Source organism: Styela clava, chromosome 1 (assembly GCF_964204865.1).
Source record: "Styela clava chromosome 1, kaStyClav1.hap1.2, whole genome shotgun sequence".
Taxonomy (NCBI): Eukaryota; Metazoa; Chordata; class Ascidiacea; order Stolidobranchia; family Styelidae; genus Styela; species Styela clava.
This window is the reverse complement of record NC_135250.1, coordinates 12,146,754-12,170,416: the sequence shown is the minus strand read 5'-3', so window position 1 is coordinate 12,170,416 and position 23,663 is coordinate 12,146,754. Positions and strand designations below refer to the sequence as shown.

Here is a 23,663-nt window from a genome sequence, read left to right as displayed (position 1 = left end):
ATTTTATCGACTGCATTACATTTCGTTCATATTCAAAGTTGTGGAGTTGTTAATTATCGAGAAACCTGGCAGGTTATACATCAGGGGAAGTTAATAGCGCGAAGTGTCACCGCCCAACACGTTATAGGCTTCTTGTAGAGCCTCATCATAGGTGTTAAGTCGCTTATAATCTACAACTCATAAAGCCTCGTTTACTTTATAAACTGGTACAAAACGTCCACAAAACTAACGTAAGTTAGCCACTTTTTTAAATAATGAAAATTTGTTCGAGATACGAATATTCGTGGGTGCAAATGTTCATGGGTGCAATTCGCGGGTACATATGTACGTTGCTGCAAGAATAATTGGGCTGGGGCACCGATCCAGTTGTCCGGAATAGAGCTGGGTTGATGAACAAAATGAAAATGGGTGGATATATATGTATTTTTCGCCATTTTACCGATATTCGAACGGGCTCGAATTTTGAAGTTCTGTTCTGCTCCTCACCAGACTTTTGTATCATCCATTCGCCCATAGTCGTTGGCTGTACTTAAAAGTAAAAGCATGCTTTGACGTTCATTTGTGAATGAACAAATGCTGTTCAAAATCACTGTAAAAATTTCAAGCACTTGAATGTGAATAAATCCAATTTTACCGTAAAGACCTCTCACCCTGTCTTCCTAGGAGTTTTAGTTTAATTGCAGTAATAAAAAATTAGTGTAACTAGAAATAGCTGTGGATAGACTAGGCTAAAATTCTTTACCGGTACCGTACTTTTCAAAAAATAGATTGTTGTATGCGGTGAATCATAATGATATTTTGAAACACATACCCCATCTCACAGGCGCCACCTCGCAAATACACTCTTAAAATGAGTGGAAGTGGTGACTCCTCTACGATCCATGGGCCTGGACCACGGGCCATCGAATTGGGCCTCGGCCCATCAGGCTATGGGCCGCGACCCATTAAGTTGTGTATGGAACTATTCACTTGGCTAACACCAACGACTAACATACCGCTAACACAGACAGTCCCCGAATTAATAAGACAACTATAATGTGAAAAATCATAATAAAATGTTGGTACACATACTACAGGAGTATCCTTTTCTGTAGCTTTGTATTTTCCTGTTTTTTTTTGTTTATATATAGAGGACTTGCACGGGTCACGTGACTTTGTTTACTGAACGGCAAAAAACAAAAACGTCCATTTGGCTCCTGTCAGTTGCAAGTCGGATTATACGTTGACACCAAGCAGTCCTGCCAATAGATGATATCCACATTGCGCGACGTTCCGGATCTTTTGAAAACAGTGGAATATAACTGAAGATCCATTTCGTACTTTTACTACACGTAGAGCCAACGGAACAATACGAAATACCCATTTTCAACAGCCAAACAAAACGGAAACGTATAATCCGACTTACAACTGACAGGAGCCAAATAGACGTTTTTTGTTTTTTTGTCGTCCAGTAAACAAAGTCACGTGACCCGTGCAAGTCCTCTATAATATGCTTATCGTAAAAAATGGTGGCATACCGCGATTTTGTTTATTCGAATATTGTAAAAAATTGAAAGTTTTGGTAAGATAATTGTATTTTTCCTGAATGGACCGCGGCCGTGATGAACATGGTTTAAATGGACTAACCAAGACTATCCAACAGATGAAATTGAGGGGATTAAAAGATTTTCCGCTGAGCCAAGCATGACCAAGCCTTCCCCAGCATTGGTAACAACCTATATGGAGGGAAAAAAATAGATCCAACAGTTTTGTCGTCTGTAGTTGGTGCTAATCCCACAAAGTTAGATTGAGCCAGAGTTCCAATCATACCGGTTCAACCAAAAACAGTCGGTTATGTGATGGGTTTTACAATATAGTTTATTCATTCAGTGTAGAAATGGGATATAACAGATTATAAAAAATATATGATGAAGGAACAAGCAAGTAAATCCAAGAAAATAACTACAAATTATATAGTTTTACAGATATTGTGTTGTATAGGATAAAAATACACACCAGATATATGCTTTTGGGCACAACAAACAAAAAATATGAAAGCAATGGAGCGTCTGAGGTATTTTATTAAAGCTGCCTGGTTTCATCCTCTGATAATATGGAAGAATTGCTCTCACTGGGCACTACCTCATTGTTATATAGTCAGCCCATGGTCAGATGGGCAAACACCCACCACTTGGTTCGGTTCTAAAGTTATCAGGTGATTATGAACAAGTTGTGATTTATATGACAGTGATAAATGCAAAACAACCTAACAAAATAAGGATATTCGTCACACACCACAGTTACTACCAAGTGCAGGGCCAACTTCTGTTTTCAGGAGCAGCTTGGTGTGACTTTGCAGTTGCAGTTCCGATTCTGAATCTTGTTAATTCTTTCGTGCCCTTTTATTATTTTTTTTTTTGGTAGATAGTCGCGTACTTTTTAAAATATCTATTTTAAGTTATGCTCGACTTCCACTTTTCTCTGCATTTTGTTTGTATGTTGACTTTTTGTGTTGTTTTATGCCAGAGAACCAAAATAAAATGATGATGATGATGATGCTTGCTTGCATTTTTCTGCTGCCTGACAAAGCGCTGTCTTTTTCATCAGCGGCACTTGGGGTAGTTTCAACCAATGACAATAAACAACATGATAGGCAACTCTGACGTCACTCCATAAGACTACATGCGAAAGATTGTATTTCATGATACGCTCTAATGCACATATTTCTCGTCGCCTTTCGCGACGGTTTTCCGCTTGCTTTTGCTACTCGGCGTCTTCTTTACGTGTAGTACCCGCCTTTTTGCGCCTGTAACGAAAGAAAATAATCTCTATATCTGAGAATTTTTGCTCATTTGGAAAGCAAGAATGGCAGAAAAGCTGTATAGAGTAATTCTGAACATCATAGACGTTTTTTTATCAGAGAATATTACAAACGCGATAGAGTAAAGATTTGTGTGAAACATTTTGCAGATAATGACAAAGTTCAAAGTTAGTAATTTTAATGTTTGCGCTTAAACATTGAAATTTCTTTTAAAGAGGGTGTCATACAAAACAGCAAAACTGTTTTTACTTCTCTTAAAGGTGATGTGATACAATTCCATAGCAGAAAGTTTGAAACTATCGAACTTGCTTTAGTAGGTGAATTTATTAGACATATTAGGCTACATATTCAGTTAATCGTAGGTAACATTGCTGGTACATAATGCCTCGTAGATAGGTTTGTGTCTAAAGTTAGAAATTTATCTCTTAGCCCGCTAATTAATATTATCTTCTATGCAGGAGATTGCAGGGCTGATTCAACTTGCAGCCTTACCGATCACCTGACGATGCTCATTTAGTTTGTCTCGAGCAAGTCTTCTTGAAAAACTTGTGTGAATGGAAACTACCTATATGTTTTGCCTTCCTCCGACTTTAGAAGACAAATTTATTTTGAAGGATTTGGCATATAATTCTCATTGATTGTTGGCTGTTTATAATTCCTATTAAATGTGAATTCTGATTATAACAAAGAGTTAAACATTTTCTTACGTAATCTACGGGCACTTTTTTCTTGTCAATACTCCAAGCTGAGGTAATAAGCAAGACAATACATTTATGTCATCTGGAGGCAAAATATACACACTAATTAAAAGTTTGACACATTGAGATAATACATCATGACAGAAAATACAAATATACAGTATGTATGACCATCACATGGTAATTAAAATTAAAAAAAAATTAATAGAGGCTGTGAAGTATGAAAAGTTCAAGACAAAGAAAAGAACAAAAGTTCATAGCTCATGAACTCTCAATTCTGCCTCCATTGCTTTGTGAAGGCCAATATATTCCGAATGGCTGAATTGGTTTACCTTTATGATAGCAATGGTTTTGTATTTAATATAGCGAGATTTTTTTTCAATTTAATTGAAGTGATATTATTTCCCAAAGCAATGCTTGAATCGTCTAGAATAGATCAGTGGTGTCAAACTCATGGGTTTCGAGAGCCGCATTGCATGTTAGAAATTGTAAAAAGGGCCGCAAACGGCTTTTGATAATGTATACTTGAAAGATATTTTTCAGATAGTTTTAGTTTGTGACATATATTGTGATGCAACTAATCAGTTGGATTAAGTATTATTATTTTCTTTAATTTCAAATGCAATTACATATTAATATTTGCATTCCACTATTATTGCAAGTTACTGTATTTATTACAAAAAATCATAAAATTCCATGTACAACCATCAAAATCATTTTTGAACAAGCGTTGGTTAAGGAAAGAATAATAAATACACTAAAAAATGACTTAATCTATGAACCTAAAATTAACAAAAATACTACAGTATAAACTCAATGTTTTTTTTAATTACATTTGTCCTGACGTTCGACATCTTCTTTGTGTCACCAGCATACTAAGGCCAGGCTGAAATGATTTTATAGTACCAACTCTAACTAACGAGGTCACATGATCATGGGTTAATCTGTATCTTTGCAAAAGTTTAATTAATTCCAGTAATGCAAAAAAGTCACTTTTATCATTTCATGTATAGATCAGTAAAAAAACAAATGGCAGATTTTTTCGACAAGACATTTCGGGCTACATTGCATGGCGTAGGATTGCTTGAATTATTATTGATATTGATTTTTAGTAACTAAGTCGTTGTATATTTATATTAATATACAAACACATGGTAATTTTCTGTTCGGAGTTGGTCTTCGAATTTGTCATATTGACTGCTGAGCTTATTGTGTTTTTTCATTATACTGATGGAAACATGACAAATTTAACAATGTGCTTCAGAATTTTGTGAAATGCAGAAATATTGCAACTCCCATTTTCTTCGAAAATGCCACCTTCTTCATGTACTTTAATTTAATCACTCAAGTGTTTTATTCAGTATTCTTTTGCTAGCTTGATGTGTATTCTTAATTGAGTCAAAATGTGAACAAAAAAAAATTAACTTTCTAAAACTTCTTTCAGTAAATTGTTTTCTGTGTGAATATTCAATTTCACTTTAAAAGGTTTGAAAAATCTTTTACATTTAAATAAAAAAAAACTTCCAAAATACTATTACAAATATTGTTAAGCGTTCGAGTTGTCCAAAATATATAACATTATTTTATCATGAATCATGATTATACCCTTTCCTGAATTTCTTCTATAGTACTACCAAAATTTAATGAACCAAATATAACACAGGTGTAGTCAGTGACCCGTAATCCTCATTTTTCAAAGCTGTTTTAAGTATGTCTGGCATGTTTTGTGCCTTTTTACAAAGAAGACCGCTTATGCAATCTTACGCTTTAGAAATTTTAGTTATTTCCCTCAAGCCCTGCAGGATGTAAGGGCCATACACAACTTTACCGGAGGGTCAAATGTCTTTGCATTCCTCTATAGGTTGTTTTTCTATTGCAAACATTTATAGAGTATTCTAATCATATTTCTTGGAATCAAACTGTCACTGATATGTCACCAGACTTCTGATATCTCCCCTTCTGCTACAGTTGTCCTGTGAATAAATAATAGGAAATTCAGGTTAGACGAATAGTTGAAAGTTTTGTTTTATGTCGGCCTAATTTCTTGATTGATATACTTACTATTATTGCTACTGCTCTTGTGCTACAGGAGTCTCACAATGCTTAGACAGGTCTGTCCACAACTTTCACATCTGTAGGAGAGGAGATGTATTAACTTTCGTTAAGAATAAATAGAGCAGTCTATATGATTCAGAATGGAAAAGCTAATAAATCCAATATCTTATGTTTTTTGTAAAAAATGTTTTACTGAATTTGGTATATAAACCAATTAATAAAGGGGTTTAGTCAGAAAATTATAAGCATTCGTGGCTCCAAATACTTGAGAGATCAGACTATACAATATAGACCGGTATGAGTGAAATTTTAGGTGAACTTGTTAACCCTTTGATTCAATAAGCAAATAAAAGATTAAAAAAATCTAACTGAAGGTGCATGAACTATTTGAAACCATAAGGGTTAAGTAAATATGCAATTTCGGCAGATGGCCAACTACGTACCGTACTGAATTATAAACTTTGTAGTATTTGACAAAAGCTGGCTTTCCCGCATGTACTTAACAGTGCGATGCCCGGGTGTGATATACAACAATAGTATTTACCTTACTTTTTTCCGATTTCTTTTTACTTTCAATTTTCCAAATATCAATAAAAACCACAATAACTGTCGAAGCAGGCTCGAACACCATTCGTGCCATGCCTTGAAAGCAACACACATCCGCTCGTTTTCGTCTCGTCAAGTATGTGCATTGGAGCGTGCTATCGAATACGATCTTCGGCCAAAAATGCCGGAGTTGCGCATCATGTTGTTTAATGTCATTGTTTCAACTAAAGAGTCTGGGGGCAGATCTGGTTGGATCCCTAACAATCCTTTCTCAATTTCGTCAGATTCACATGTCTCTGTATCAAATGGTGACAAAGCATGTGAAATTATGATCCAAAGTTGACTTATGGTATAAGTAATCCTTACTTCACAATTCGATGGTGCTTTTCTGTTGGGCGACAAGAATCTGATATAGGGTCAGGGTATTCATCAGTTGGTCTCTCGCCTCCATGAAAATGCATGATGGAACGCATTGCTTGTATGAAAATTTATTTCATATAAGAATTAACATATTGAATATATCATGAGCATCGAAAACATTATTTATGTTGGCGTAGGCTACCGTACCTTGGTACACACGAAGGTATTTCTGGTGATTTTTCCTAGATTGAATATACTGTGAGGTCTGTTGCATTCCTTTATCCACCTCATTGCTTTTTGTCAGTCAATATGTGGCTTCGGAAAAGGCACAAATCTTACTCCATTTGAACGACAGGGGTACCGGACAGGTTGTCAGACCGGCAAATACCATATATGCACAGCGTTTATGCACATACAGACATAGTTAGTCTACCAAAATAATTCATTTATAGATTCTGATTGATAAAAATGCAACATCGTATCGAAGACAAATTCTTCCGTACTGACATACGTTAGGCTACCGGTACCCTTGATTTAATCAGCATGACTGTCTACTATTTTTTGGTTCGAAAAAGCAGTTGTGACCTGTAGGCTACAGTACCGTATAGTATAGATTTCGTGAACGTGATTTGCAACAAGTAACATACAGTATTACAGCTTTCTAATTCTTGCAGCCCTGTGGAGAAAAAAAAGCGAAAAAGGGACAAATATCTGCCCAAACCGCCAGCAACCTGTGCGGAACGCGTCCAAAGTTGTCTGAGCGACTTTTCAGCGGAGAATGTTTGTTTACATCTGCTCGCTTGTGATTGGTTGAAAATACGGATGTTTTGATGTCGGGGAAAGGTCCATGGGCCGTAGAGGAGTCACCACCCATGTAGCTTAAAATACCAGTAGCCCCGAAAATTTGGGAATGGTATAATATATGAAAAATTTTTCGGGGGTCAAATGTCGGGAAAGGTCCATGGACCATTCCCCGACCTTTGACCCTCGGAAAATTCTCCCCCATACTTTACCATTGCAAAATTGTCAATGCTATTTTAAGAGTGCTTTTGCGAGTTGGCGTCTGTAAAATGGGGTATGTGTTTCAAACCATCATTATGATTCATCGCATACAACAATCTGTTTTTTAAAAGTACCGGTAAAGAATTTCAGGCTAGTCTATCACAGCTATTTCTACACTAATTTTTATTACTGCAATTAAATTAAAACTCCTAGAAAGACAGAGTGATCATTGAATTATCTGATTTTTATTTAAGTTCCCAAAACACAACTGAAAACTAACGAATAGAGTTCAAAAACGCGAAAACGAGGTAATGTTTACAATCACGCTTGAAAATCTGTCTGGGTGAGAAAAGTGTCTGAGCGGATGCGAAAAGGGGGCATTGTTACGTCACTTTTTGCATCTTGCTGATTGGCGAATGTCACGAAGTAAACAAGGAAGTCGATGCTCGGGGAAAGGTCCATTGCGTTGTTTTCTTGTGCGGTACCGGTACCGGTACCATTTTTTTATTTTGCAAAACTGTTTCGCGCTGCTTTCTTCTGTTTGACTATATTTCACTTTTAGCCATTTGCTCTATATTGCACTGTTTTCAGTTAGTAGAAAGATGGCGTCTGTCATTGCCATCCCGTTGTAGTGGTGTTTGAATGAATGTAGCCTAGTAGTGGTTGAATTGGTATGGTGCCGGTACCGTAGCCGGTAGGCAGGTAGGGTTGTTGAAGCTCTTGGCAGACTGGCAGTGGCAGATGGTTCATGTAATCTGAAAACTGGATAATGGCGTCTATCCACCGCTCCCTACTGTCCTATCCTCTACCGGTACCATCTGATGAAATAACGTACGACATATTTAATTCTGTGGGAATTTAAGATTAATTTAAAAAAAATTCAGGACTAGTCTAATTACCGGTACTGGTTAAACAATATCTGAATATGCATAACTTGGTAATTACCGTACTTGGTGTGATCTGGGTTATTTTTTCAATTTTTGTGGATTATAGATTTGAAGCTAAAAGATTCCTACTGCAGTAGCCTACTGGTTATAGAAAAATGAGTGGAGTCAAAAGAGGGTCTCAGTTTAATGAGGGTGATTGGACCTGTCCTGAGTGAGTATACTAATTTTAAGTTAACTACCACTGGAAATATCAGAATATGCACCATCCTTGTTATTATTTTTCTGTGAATTCTATAACTTTATAGAATATTTGGTTTGCTTGAAAGTATCTTTGTGCCATTGTCAGTTATTTCTGTATTTCCAAGTTCTGAAGGTACGTATAACGCTGAGAGAAACTTAGCTTCTCAAGCTTTGAAGACATTACCGTACTTGAGAATACTGGAATACGATATTATTACTTCGAAAATTACAGGCCCTATTATACCAGTACCGTACCCCGCAAAATTTCAATTTTGGACTTATGTTACAACCCAAACTTTCACACTACTCAATTGTTTCATCTTGTTAATAACTAATATGTTACGAGTCTTTCTCTCCGAAGCAGTGGTATAAAATTTCACCGCTCTAATTTATATGAAACTCGGATGATATTTTGCATTTAGATGCAGTAATATCAATTTTGCACGCCGGTCACAGTGTAATCGCTGTAGTGCTGAAAGAAAATATGAAGTGAAAAAAATTAAAAAAGGTGGAATTGAAATAGGCAAACAAGCAGCGGAAAAAAGTCATGGCTTGTTCAGTGCTGAAGATTGGATGTGCAAAACGTATGAGGAATTTAGTATTTACATTATTATATGTTTTAAATGTGGTGTTGTAAGCTGTTTTAATTTTATACTCATCAAAATTTTAACAAGTTTTCAGTACCAGCTCCATGCTAGTGGTTTCCTTCAAACTCTAAAATGTCTGGTTGTTTTTTCAACCACCTTGAATTGAACCCATTCTTTAAACTTCAGCCTTCTCGGTTATCATAGCTATTATCAGCCCAGAATTGTGTTCTGATCTGCAAAATATTTCCCATCAGAAAAGTTCTGTTTGTTTTTGTTTTTGTGAATTTCCGTTTTGTGAGATTTGTTAACATGTATTAACAGTTAACATTTCCATCAACTAGATTATTTGAGAATATTTCCATTCATAGGAATTTTGTAGCTAACCCAAAAACTTCTGTTTAAACATACTTGTAAAGTACGGATTAATGTATAGAATGCTAGAATAAAAATCGTAAAGATCATACATCGTGTTGCAATGATTGTTGCCCAACCAGCATTAGAATTTTTCCTGATTCCAATGATGCTTGTCTATACATCTGATAGAGCATGTATTTATCACATTTGATATTTGCAGTCTTTCTTTTTACAAATACCTTGTCTTACATACTATTTCTGGCTATTTTTAACCAGATCATTGATGCGCGGTCTGAGCCAAATTGAAATATTCTTTGTTCAAAAACATAGTGACCTCACATGTATCAGTGGCTATTTGTTTGTATTTGACTTTGTTTGGAGCAAAGATGTGAAATCTAACATGAAACAAATTTTTTCAGTTGTGGAAACGTTAATTGGGCTCGCCGAAGTGATTGCAATATGTGTAACACTCCAAAAGTCAATGTACAAGAAGAAAGAACAGGATTCGGTGGAGGATTTAATGAAAGAGCAGGTGTTGAATACAAGGAAAAAGAGGTAGAATTTAACATTGAAAAATATAGTTGTTTTTACCAGATGCTTGATGGGCAATTATTTTAACGAACTGCGGACAAAGATAGCAAAATTTATTCTGTATCTTCTTTAGACCAGTGGTTCCCAAACTGAAAGGAATTACCCACAAAGGGGTGATTCGGCAATTTTTAGGGGGTAATCCGGCAATTTTTAAGGGGTAATCCAGAAGTTCACTGTTTTAACAATTTCTTCTGTGATCCCTGTGCTGTTGAAAAGCTAGACATGCAATGCTCTAGTCAATGAGAGACATTAAAGCAATACTTTGCCTTATAGATTATAGACTAAAATGCTGACCTAGTGCAAGTTTAGCATCATAAAATCCAATTGGAAGATCCAATAGGTGTTAGTGTTATTGCCATTTTTGGTCAAAGAAAAAGTGATGAAGATATAACTAATGTAATTTTATGTTAAAGGGGTAATTGAGCTTTTGGTAATTCGGTTTAAGGGTACAATAATAAAATATTTGGGAACCACTGCAGTCTAACCTATCGGGTGCCAAACTTGTATTGTGAAAAAACCTGTATTATAAAAAAACTTTACTTTAATAAAAAACTTGTGTGCAGTGTTCTGGTAACTTAGATATATACTATTTTATCAATGGATAGTAATGATTTCAGGATTATTACCCAAAATGTTTAGAATTGTTCAATTAGTCAATATTCATGCTACTACAACAAAGTCATAAAGGAAGGAATGGATTTATCTTCTATCTTATTAATACACAATGGTTACAAGATGAAATGAATAAATTCCCTCATCAATTTTTCTGTTTTATATCAGGATTCTGATGGTGAATATGATGAATTCGGAAGAAAAAAGAAGAAATTCAGGGGTACTACAAGAAGTGTTAGTAGCGTAGTGCCAAAGACTGATTTAGAAGAAGATGAAGAGGAGGAGAGTGGAAGTGATGAGGATGTTTCTAAATATGATTTAGATGCGGATGATGATGATGATGATGATGATGAGGTAACAACTTAAGAAAAACCCTAAATAAAATTTTAAATTTACATTTTAAGCTAATTTTTCGAGATTTTTGAATATTATGTTTTCAACAAGAAGAGGTTGACTTGTTTTAGTTTGTGTGGCAAATTGTAATATTGATATTTTGAAGGTTTGGAGTATGTATTTATGATGGCTATCATGCCTAAACACAATAATAATGTAATCCTAATTTGTCAAATCTTGTTGCTATTAGAGAGAGAGAGAGATTTTATTTCCACAAAACAATGTTAAAAAGGAGAATAGTACATATTTTTATGAAAATACAGTGCAGTGGATATTTAAACATTAAATCATGATGGTCAGTATGCAAGACCTTTACAGGTCACCGAGGCTCCTGACCATTTTAATCGATATTAACTACAGCAACCCTTGTGCATAATTTGAAAACTGATTCAAAATGTTCAAATACTTATCTTGGTTACTTTTCGATTTTAATCGGTATTTGTCTGTTTGTCTGTCTGTTAGATGCACGCGATATCTCACGAAAGCGAGATTGGATCTGCTGCAGATTTTGCATGTGCATTCATCATATCTCGTACCAGAAGTCTATAGTTTTTGGGCGAATTATGTTGTATAATTAGCGAGTTATCAATTAATTAGTGATGGGACACAAGGTGTCACTATGGGGTAAGAGTGCTGTTTTGGGGAATCCCCCAACTTTCAATCGATAAGTCTTCGGTCTCTGACCGATATTCTCGTTTTATTTTTGTCGATCTATTATTAATAAAACCAATAGATATTTCTTGAAAATATTTTTTCGGATATCTTATAGGACGAAGACGATGGTAGTGCAGCAAAATATGATTTGGAAGCATCTGACGAAGAACAGGATGCAAAAGAATCAGATAGAACCAGGTACCGTATTTCCCGTCGAAAAAGTCGCTTATCTAGGCCCAAATTTTTGGCATGATTTTGGGGGGTCGTCTTATTAGGCGAGTATGATAATTTTTTTGGTGTTGCCTCATTATTCAATTCGTACCATAAAATACCAAATATCATTGGCGATAGCATCCCCACGTTTTCATCATTGCCGTGTTGTTTTAGATCGATAAATGGGCTTATATGGTGCACGCAATCCCGAGTTAGGTTGAACACAATTAGATTGAAATTGAAAGACAGTTTGAATTCTCGTAGTTGTTATGGATTGAATATTACGTATTCTACAAGAAAACGTCATTATAAGATATTTTAACCAATGCGCAAAGGCGGCGACCGCTCAAAAGCCTCTGCATGATAATTTGAGAATCCGATGTTGATGCGATTTTACTACTCGTCTTATTGGCAGGTTATATGCGAAAAGCCATTTTTTCAGGCTTAAAAACGGGCCTCGTCTTATTCACCGGGTAGACTTATTCGCCGGGAAATACGGTGTATGGGAAACATGAAATCATTGTTAATTGATGAACAATTAATTATACAGGATAGCTTCTCTTTGCTTGGATAAAAAATCTAACTTTTAACTAGATAAATGGTCATGGTTTATTATTTATATGGATTTGCATGTGATGGCAGATGGGTCCAATGACTTCCATAAGTATGCCAACTTCTGTATCTTAGTTCTGTAAAATTGGCCTACAGTAATAAAAAACTGCATTTTTTTCTTCCTGCTAACCTAAATAATCTACTGTGATTCAAATTGAACAGTCAGTGATTAAGCTTCATTATTTTATTGTAAAAGGTGTCGTGACATTGCAGTTGGAAGATATATTACACTCTGTTCCATGGTGTAACATATATTTGCAATATTCCACTTCATTTAATTAGCATTCCAAGACGGAAAAATTTTATTCATCACTAGTTCTTGAATTGAAAATTCAATCGGAAAGTTTGGTCTGTTGACACTCAAAATTCATCAACTAGCTATTGTTTGTCTTAATGGACAAATAAAGGAGGTTTATAACCTGAAATGTCAATTTTTATTGGATGCCACGCCAAAATTAATTCAATTTCTTTGTCATTTTGAATTTTAACAATCGCATTTCAAAATCTAGCTATTTAGAACATTTTTCCTTTAAAATTATAAACATAATTACTTTTTTTTAATAAATCCAGTCCAGACAAGCGCAGAAGCAGATCCAAATCACGAAGTCGATCGAAAGATAGAGATTCTCATCATAGTTCACATTCCAACTCACGGTATGATATATTGAAATATGCCCTTATCTTTTTATTTCTTTATCGTGATATCTTGCTGTTTTATCAAATGAAGGTGGAAAAATTGCTAGACTCCTTGTCATGTAACTGCTGGTCGGTTACGGCTTCCTCCACCAAGTTGACGCATGCTTCTGAAAACTAAAAAAACTGGCTAAATAGTCCCATACCCGACATGGACTGGTAACCGGATAAAATGGCCGTAGTTCGCTATATGATTAAGCCGTCTTATTTTCTTTCCTCTTCCCCGGGATAAATAGGTAAATCCCATCCTTGAAAACTCATTAATGAGGCAGAAACTAGTCTACTTGGGTATAAAGACGAAACTAATTGTCCCAGATGTTGGTATTGAATAATGCTATAATGGAGAGATGTACAGAACTCTGCTTGGTAACATATGCAAATTAAGTGTTCCTACTGCTTTGTTGTGTATGGAAGTGTTGTGTACAGCAACATTCCTTTTTATATTGTATAAAGACAACTATGCATATTGATTGGTTCGGCTTGGTCTTTTTCAATATTCGTAGTTTTTATGCATTTTGAGTTTCTAAATACTTGCATGAATGCTTCAAATTTCATCAGTATTCATTATTTTTTTCTCAAGATCACGTAGAAGACACAGCTCTTCATCTTCCAATAGTGTTAATAGCGATGATAGTCGGGGCCACAGAAGACACAATCATCGCAATCGTCACAGCAAAAAATCAAGGTACACTAATGATAATTTAATATATTTGTTCTATGTATGTATGTATATTTATGTGTAATTATTAATGTTACATTGCATTATTATATCGGGGAAATGCTTTATGCCTCATTCTTATACTTTAAGATAGGTTGTGTTGTGATATTAGCTAATGCAACCAGAGCTGCTGAAGATTAAATGCGCATAAACAAATATTGCTTCTGAAAACCTGTCATGTATGTTATTGTTGGTTACCATTTTTGTGTCGTATCGACCAGTAGCCACTTTGGCTGTCTTCATAGGCCATAGGGTTTTAAAATCTTATATCAAACAGAGCTTCAATTTGAATACTGGAATTTAATCGAAAAAACTTATAGATTATAGATATTTTCACAGACTTAACTGCCAATGTTAACCTGCTTCGTCTATTTGCCTGTCTGCTGGACATATTATGTCATACTTTAATCTGTACCTTCATTTGCCAAAGGGATTCACAAGTTACTCCACCCTAACAAATTGTGTTTCTAGATCCCGTAGTCGAAGTCCTCATCACCGCAAAAGGCAACATTCTTCTGGCGACCGTCATAATCATCATCGATGATATGCTATAGTTGCAAGACTACAAAACCACTCTGTGGTGGTGAAGGTTTGAGTTTAGATTAAAAATCACTCGTGCACTCGGCAGGTTTAAAAGGTTCTAGATTGCTGAGTGTACATTTTGTTTTGAATTAAATATTTGAATGGTGATGCTAACCTGATTTACTTATTATAATTTGATTGAATACTTGTGTGGCATTGTTTGGAATTGGCTTCGGCAAGATTGCTTATACATTTGCTTGTATTTATAATTTTTCCATACCTTGCAAATCGGGATGCACATATAAACTCTTGGTTTGTGTTTTAGTAGAAATTGACCAAATTTCATGATAAACTTCATGTTGTTCCTATCTTCCAGATAGATATGAAATCCTATCTTATCTTACTTGTGAACTTTCTTCAGGTTTAAACCTTAGTGTGAGGTCAGGTTTGCATCTTCATTAGCATCTGAATTTTTACCAATTTTTTGTTTACCATTCTTTACGTCAGAAATTTAATTGTCCTAATCTTTTTATTTCAGATGAAATGTCAACCAAGAAAAGATTTCTTGATCTCTACGTTTTATTGTGTTGAAAATAACAACAATAAAAACAACAATTTTTAGATTATTTGAATTTTTTCTCTAGTTTAGTAGTATGAGGTTGTTATGACTCGACGTTTGATGAATTGTGCTAAACCTTAGGAACACGAACACGTTTGTCGCTGATTCCCACTCGTACTTTCGAAAGTTCAATTTATTAGGAGATAATTATGTGGGAGATAATCGCCCACCCGAGTTCGTTTTCCTAACGCAGTCCACTGTGCAGCGGCTGTTTCTCCCATTCCAGAAAATTTTTCCTTTGCCTTATTAATTTACCCTCGCAAATGATTGATATATCTTCGCAAATTTTTTTATGTTCTTTTCGATAGTGTTTTTTTTCTTCTGCACGTTGGCGTTTGCAAACATATTTACTGTTAATAATTACCACTTATATTTGAAATATTGTTCATATCAGAACTCGACTTTTTATGAAATAATTTTTGATTATTGTTCTGCAACTAAACTAAAACTCTCTGTAAAGTAAACTGAGCGCCTGAGTCAATTGATCCATATCCAAATTTTTAAAACATAATTAAAAATTGACAAATAGCTAGCAAAACAACAAAAGTCAGCCAAAGTTTACTATCGTGCCTGAATCTATTGGGAGTAAAAACAGTGGAAGTTGAAAGTAGGGATGGGCAATATAGAATACCGAATCCGGAGGATTCGAATCCCAAAGTATTCGAATCCAACGGGATCCGATAACAGGATTCGGTTTCCGCCTCTCCGGCGCCAAGCGTCAATTTTTGTATTTCGGGTTTCTAATTTATCAATTATAGACGAGCGTTTTTCTCGCGTGGAAATCTCTCTCGTTTAATTAAACTTGCGTCTGCTCGCAAAGAACCCGTAAATCGGTAAACATCAAACACTGTAATTTCAATCGGCATATTCAGGACAAGAAGTCGGTAATATAACCTCACGGCGAGGACTCGTTATTGCACCATTTTCGCGTTTTCCTTCTTTGCTATCTAGCTAGCGTTATTTGTGCCGACTTACTGGTGATATTCCGATAATCTGAATGCAACAATCTTTAATTGTCTACAGACGTGCCTTGCCTCATTTTAAATTAAATGATTTTTCGCGACCTACGAGTTTTCCCAAAAAAATGATGCACGTAAACCAAAAGCCAGACGTTAAATGTTATAACATTAATTTAGATCAAATATTATTTACGAATAATTTTATTATACCATTTTCCGAAACACAAAGTTATATCGCAAAACGCGAACAACTGTCACATTTGAATTTTACTCTCACAAGATTTCATATTTTTCGGTCCGTTTCTATCGTTCAAGATAGACGCACGTTTGATCGAGTGTCTATAGTATTTTAGTCGCCGATAAATTTTGAAAAAAGTTGCCGCATCTGGCGAAGATAGTGACGTATTGAATTTGAGTAGGGCTAAGTCTGGGTAGATAATAATTAATAATAACATTTCTATCGTTCAAGATAGACGCACGTTTGATCGAAAGTCTGTAGTATTTTAGTCGCCGATGAATTTTGAAAAAAGTTGCCGCATCTGGCGAAGATAGTGACGTATTGAATTTGAGTAGGGCCAAGTCTGGGTAGATAATGATATGTAACGATAATCATAGAAAATGAGTTCGTCTTCAGATGTTATTACCTAATAACTAAGTACAAAATCGCGTTTACGGGAACTTGGTTTTACGTGTCTTGCTCTCACAGAATAGAAGGTTGATTTTAATTAATAGTGGTTAAATTTAATATTTTACAACGGCGCATAGGTTGCAGTGGCCACATGCTGGTTCAGCATCTAATTAATTCTCAGCGGGTATGTTTTAGTATACTCGGCAGACTTACATTAATAATGATTTAACGCCGTTTCATGTATATTTTGTATTTAACCGCTTACTATTGAAGTGTGTAAAGCGTTTCTTAATTTAGCATATCAATATTTAGGGATCACATACATTTGGAACAATTGAAGGCAAAAAATATTGTAATATTCCTAAATTTTATTGTCCTGGGAACTGCCTGTTTAGTATCAAATGAAATCCAATGTTCAGGACATTTCCAAATAGATAATACATTTATAGTAAGTAATACATTTGCAATTTTTTACCATCTAAATCCAGCAATGTAGAAATTCCCACTATTTGAATAAGTATGAAAATAGAATAGGATTCTGGATTCGATTTAACTATTCTAGAATAGTAAATTATTCTACATTGCCCATCCCTAGTTGAAAGTTTAATTGCTGCGTCAACACTAACAACTGATCGATTATCTATCCACTGTTGTAGAAATAAACAAGGAAGTCTATAATCGCGGATTCGACTTGTTTTTGGCACTTTGGATAACTGTCGAACCCCTTAAGGAAGTAAGAACAAGCGTATTTATTGTCCAATCGCCTATTACTTCGTGTAGAATGCACGCGTGCCATGTAAACTTTAAAACCGAAATTCGTGAGGCATGTTTACAGCATCTGCTTCATTCCATCTGAGCCATGTTCGCCCCATCCCGCGTGTAGAAACGGGAACAGCATTTTGACCCGTTTTCAGCTATTTATACCAAACTATAGCAACTGATTTGGCTATTTTTGCTGCCAATATTTTATATTGAGATTTTGAATGGTACATCGTAATTATGAAGAAAAATATCAATCGAATATTAGTGAATTTTAGCCTGTTTTATCTCAGCTATTTCTAGACAATTTTTGATTACTGCAATTAAACTACAACTCCTAAAGAGGTAAAATGATGATTGACTTATTTGATTCATACTTAAATTTCGGAATCGCGAGCAAAAACTGACAAATAGCTTCCAAAATCGTGAAAATGAAGTAGGCTATTGTTTTTATAACCACGACTGAAAAACTATCCGAGTGCAAAAGTGTCTGAGTGGATGCGAAAGGGTCTATTGTCACGTCACTTTTTGCAACTTGCTGATTGGCCAATGTTACGAAATGAACAAGGAAGTCGAAAAAATCGCCATTTTTCGGTTATCGCTGGCAGGATGAAAGGACTCGGCGGGCCGTAGTTTGGTGATCCCCGGTTTAAAAGGACAAGCGGGCATTTGTTTATTTAACCATCTAGTTCTAGTGACCACTCGATGCGCAATTTATCTGAATCAGGTTAGTGATTCTCATTCAGAAAATGTTCTAATCTTGGCTTCATCCAAGTGTGCCGCCTGATGTCGAAAACGTGCGAAGTGTGATGCAGCAAAAAGTGTTCCATTAAATGTCAATTGTTAATTTTTTTTTACTTCAAGTAAGACGACTGTGTTGAGTTGACGAGTTTAAACTTTCAACCTCTGATCTGTGCGAAAAATTGTGAGTCATCGGCCATTCGTTCGGTTTTGGACTTTCTAAGAATATGTGCGGCCCGCCGAGACTTGCAACCCTCCATTTAGGCTCGCTAGCGATAAAAGGTTGCCGACCCCTGATATATATAATTAGGATTACCACATTTTTGTGACTTCAAATCGGGACGCTTAGAAAGACAACGACCCCTTAGCTGTGATTTTATAACTTCACACTTTCCGATTTTACTACATAGGCCTTAGGAATGGGCCGGGATTCGAGTCGAATCCAGGCATTTTTTGGACTCTGATTCGATTTCGAGTCCACATCGTTTTTACCGAGTCCATAATCAATTATGTTTTTACTAATTTACGCCTATGTTTGTACTTTTACCCCTATAAATCTCACTACATACCTTAACTAGTTGAAATTCAAGGTTAGATATGTAACAATATCACTCGTGTGTATTATAAACACTCCTAATAAAAACGACGACGTATATCCAGATAATATAACGCAAGTTAAAAATTATTGATAGCTTATAACAATGATGCGCCAGTCGCCTTCAAACTATCTATCCTTTTTAGTATACACGTGGACGTGGTACACAATAAAATATGCGTTAGCGCAATATTTTTGAGTTTTCGATTCGCATGAATAAATATGAAACATGCGCAGGATCAACCCAAGGGGGAATCCCATCAATACATCTTCTAAATCGAGTTTATTACGTGCAATTCTTTCTCTAAAAATGAGCAATGGAAAGCATGGAGCGTTTTAGAACGTTTACATGAACCACTAAATTGCAATTGTATTGACGACGAGTGGCATCTCTCTACCATTTGCGCACGCGACATAGTAAATTTAAGGCTAGAAATATCTGGAATTATGGGAAAGCATTGTAGTCAAAAGCTTTTGATTTTTCATATTGCCATGTAAGAATTTCTAAATAGCCGCCCAGAATTGATGCAAGGTGGTGGGCTGGAAATCAGGTTCACAGCCAAAGCACACATTGACCCTCGTTTACGTTTGTATTATGGCCGCCAAAAAAGAAGAAAAATATATTTTTAAATTGATTCAACAGCTATCTGCGGAACCATTAGGGAAAAAAATATGAGCTACGACGTATGTTTGTAAGCGCGCGATGCTGTAGTATGGTCAAAAACGTGTTTTTCTACTTTTACATTGTGACGTCACGGACTCGGAGGATTCGATTCGAGTCCTTGACCTATTACTCGGATTCGTCGAATCTCAGTAATGCCGGACTCGTCCCATCATTAATAGGCCTACATTTAAAGCTGTCTTTATTGACCATATTGTTATCGAAATTTCATGCGCATATTCTCTGTCCAAATATCGGGTTCAGTTCGAAATATAGGAAGAAATTGACGTTAACGAAACCGGTACAAATAATTCGAATTTAGACTAATTAGTATTGGTTTTACATGCGATACGTCTGCCATCAATGGGAATCAGCGGGAAACGAACGCATTCACCTTCAGTAAGTAGGCTAGCGCTGCGCTACACAGAAACAACAGTAACGAGAACATGCTTTTGTATTATGCTGGAAAAGCGGGACTTTTAGTTGACTTATCGGGACGGCGGGACAAAACGCTGAAAAGCGTGACAATTCCACATTAAATATATATATTACCGTCGACCTCTTATTACAAGAGAGATTTCAACATGATTTTAGGTACCTCTCGGTACATTGACCTCATCGAAAACTGTAATCTATATATAATTGGTTACCTATTACAAAACAATATTTTAAGTGCGGAACCCAAAGAATGATCGAGCGGTTATGAAGAAATATGGCGTACCGGTCACTGCGGTTTTTGCTTAATGATATAACAGTTACCAAATCGAATTATACGAAAAAAAATGTGCAATGAATTTTTACATATATACTTGTACATGTAAATAAAAGAAAATCGGTGTACATTTAGAGAAGCGCGAGTAAAATGTAACCACTTTTTCCTAATTAATGCATTCAAAAATCAGCAGTTTCCTTGAAAGGGTTTTCACGCGTTTGCCTATTGAGCCTGGCCTCAATTCTCTAGCAGTTTTACCTGCAAACGAGAACACCTTCTATAAGGAGTTGAGGATGCTGTAACTGAAAAATTTGAGAACACATATTATTATCACGCCACCATGTTAGTCTACGGTGCTCAGTGTTAGCAATACGCTTGCCATCGCACCTCTGATTACCCTCCGTGGGTTCGCATCATGTGGCAGATAACGATGTGTGGGTGTATTGCTGAGCTACTCGCCGCACGGTGTTTCACATAACTGCTGGTCGGTTGCAGCTTCCCCCACCCTCAATGTCCATGAATCTGAAACATATACTAGCAACTTATACCATACCCGACATGGACTAGTATCGGGGAGAGAAGCCGGATGCGCCATATAGTTGTCTGATCGCATTTTCCCTACTCCGGGATAAATATATAAAAACTATCCTAAGTGGACCATAGTAAGTAGATTTGCATCGCATGTTATGATTGAGCTCATTTGATGCTATATTCCTCGGGTGGCCAACCTGCTTTTGACCGTGATCGACTATCTTCAACATAGATCGCGAATCGACTGATCGGTAATAAGGTCCTACACAAAAACGAATGAGCACTGAATGTGCAGATAACTGCACACCCGCATACAAAAAATTCCACCGCTGTCAATAAAAAGACTTTGTAGGCACATTATTGGACACGGAGTGGACCTATGGATCGTTTTGCTTTTTTTCTAGACACCTAGTAGAAAACCTAAAAATTCGCTTTTCTCTTTGATTACTGGACCAATTGCTCTGGAATTTTCAGAGGTTGGAAACCAAATTTCTCTATTTCAAAATTTCCGAACATCACGGGGGAATTCGTTTTTTTTGACACCTAATCGATTTGTGTTTATGGTGGCACTCATCACCTTGTTCTTTTGATCAAGTGCTCATCGAACGTCGGTGGTTTCCATGTAACGAAATTCTTGCTTTGCTAGGACTTGTTAATGGGGAATGGCGAATAGCGCCGTACATCCGTGTCCATATATTTGAGCATAACTCTTATGTTATTAAAATCGACACAAAATTTGTATTTTTCATGTTTTATTTAGGTTGTTGATTTTATTATTTAATTGTACCCGGAGTGAATGTTTCATTATTTATTTAAGATTTATTTAAATCATACAATTCAGATAAAGGGCGTAACTAATTTTTAGTAAATGTTGAAAAGTCTTCAAGAAACCTTGCCAAGTATTATCCAAACAGCGAAAAATAAATATTCTCTCTCAAACCATGAATGTTACATGACTTCTCAAACTTCAGTATCCAATTTACAATTTTCTCCAAACGCGATTCTTCGCTTGCTTAGAATTAGAACAAATTTGGCATTTTGATGCCACTGCTACCATTGCGAATAAAATTTATCACACTAATCTTGGAGTGAGACAATAACATTCGCATACTGCGGAAGTTATTGTATGATCGTTTGTCAGTCTAGAGCAGGGATCGGCAAACTTTCGTCGTTCACGGGCCAAAATTGAAGGTTCCAAGTCATTGGCGGGCCGCACATACTTTTAGAAAGTTAAAAACCGAAGAAATGGCCAATGAATCACATTTTTTTCACACAGATTCCAGTTAAATTTCAGGCGCGCGAAGACTGATCATTTGAATATTTTCTGCGCCATTAAATGATTTGCACTCAGCATCAACTTTTTTACGTTCTGTTGCCATTTGTTTAATTATAATCGATTCATAGGCTCATTAAACGAGTGATTGTGAATTATATATATACATGTTAGGTTATATTATAATTTAGTGTCTCAAAAAAAATCTGTAACGTAACGAATATCGTCAATAAAGTGGTTTTGTTAATATAATTCAGTGAAGCGTCGCGGGCCGGATTATATTGTTCCGCGGGCCGGATCTGATCCAGGGGCCGTATATTGCCGACCCCTGGTCTAGACTCTAGACACGCGATATTCGGCACTTCATTTTTAAACCCTGGAAAAACTGCCATTTTTTACGCAATAATAGGCTTTATCAGACTCAAATACTGTGTGTCAGCGGTTCAAAAACTTTTTGTTCATGCGGCGCCAAACGGAAAAAAAAACTCACGGCGCACTTATACGAAAAAAATGCTGCTTTTGAAATAAAACCCAATTTTGTTATCGCTAATTTGTACTTAATATGCATTAGAAAGTTTGTAAACACGTAGGCATAAGGAATGAAAGCAAAAGGTCAACTCTTCTTCCTCATCTTTGCTCTATTTCCCTTCGAAATGCTGGAAAAAACACCCATATTTGCTAAACTGGGTTCAGTAGATATATGAACTGCAGCTCACGAAATTGCATCAAGTAGTTTCTCCCTCTATTGTTACATAACAATAGAGGCAGACACTACGTAACAGGCAGTAAATGACATAGAAAAGTAAAATAAATTTATTGATCCTTATTCTATATACACAGCATGTAAAACAAGAAACGTGTATAATAAATACAATCACTGTTAATTTTCGCGGCGCACCTAACTCGTCATGGTACACCCTTTTGGAACCGCTGCTGTATGTGTATATTGTATTTTGCGCATGTAAAGTACTGTATTCTTCCTGTTGTAAAACACAAAACTGGTTCGAGGCAATTTTTGGGGACATTTCAATAAAATTCACTCAACATTAGACGCATTCGGCTGCTCGAGACGTGGCGATCGACCGGTCGATCGCGATCGACGTGTTGTCCACCCCTGTTTATTCGATACCACAGATCCTTCCGAACCAGTGGGTTCATACCATACGCATCTGAAATAATTAAGATAAAATATATGACGTTGGCATTTTTTTGTTAAGTCAAACGACATATATATCAGGGTTTCGAAACACTCAACCCTACCTACAACACAAATGAATGTATCAGTCATCCTAAATGAATTTTACATAATGGCCAACTCATACTAGAATATCTTAAACCAGCTTATCTTATGTACACTAACCAACATGATCGCCGTACTCGAGCAACGTCGTGGAATGGGGACAGATTGCGAAACGTTTTAGTAGAGTAAAGACCACTGCGGTTAATCATTAGCAAATTTGCTGAATCGTAGGGTTCCCGAAATGCTAAGTCTGCAATAGTGTGCTTAATCAAACAGATGTTATCTTGTTTTGATAGATAGTTTATTTTAAAACGACTTTGCCATTCAACGACGGGATTAATTCGAGTTTCTGAAGCATTTTAATTGTATCGGATTCTAACACACCAAACATATCAATCAGATAAAATG

The 23,663-nt window shown here is 36.0% G+C and overlaps 1 protein-coding gene and 1 long non-coding RNA gene across 6 annotated transcripts; both read left to right on the top strand.

Annotated features, from left to right (window-relative positions):
- Positions 1-2,936: 2,936 nt before the first annotated feature.
- LOC144424403 (uncharacterized) lies at positions 2,937-3,482 on the top strand. The gene is made up of 2 exons (XR_013476701.1): positions 2,937-2,967; positions 3,259-3,482. It is a non-coding gene; the product is annotated as an uncharacterized LOC144424403 (long non-coding RNA).
- Positions 3,483-8,420: 4,938 nt separating this feature from the next.
- Positions 8,421-15,163, top strand: LOC120348438 (zinc finger Ran-binding domain-containing protein 2-like). Of its 5 annotated transcripts, none has more exons than XM_078109888.1 (9): positions 8,421-8,559; positions 9,011-9,172; positions 9,949-10,084; positions 10,901-11,073; positions 11,894-11,977; positions 13,175-13,258; positions 13,878-13,982; positions 14,487-14,604; positions 15,076-15,163. In XM_078109888.1, exons 1-8 carry the CDS (start codon positions 8,504-8,506, stop codon positions 14,557-14,559), a joined length of 873 nt encoding a protein of 290 aa, XP_077966014.1. In that variant the 5' UTR covers positions 8,421-8,503; the 3' UTR covers positions 14,560-14,604; positions 15,076-15,163. The 5 variants fall into 5 exon arrangements, with proteins under 5 accessions (XP_077966014.1, XP_077966008.1, XP_077966002.1 ...); XM_078109882.1 differs by having other exon boundaries at positions 10,901-11,076; XM_078109876.1 differs by having other exon boundaries at positions 10,901-11,079.
- Positions 15,164-23,663: the final 8,500 nt, after the last annotated feature.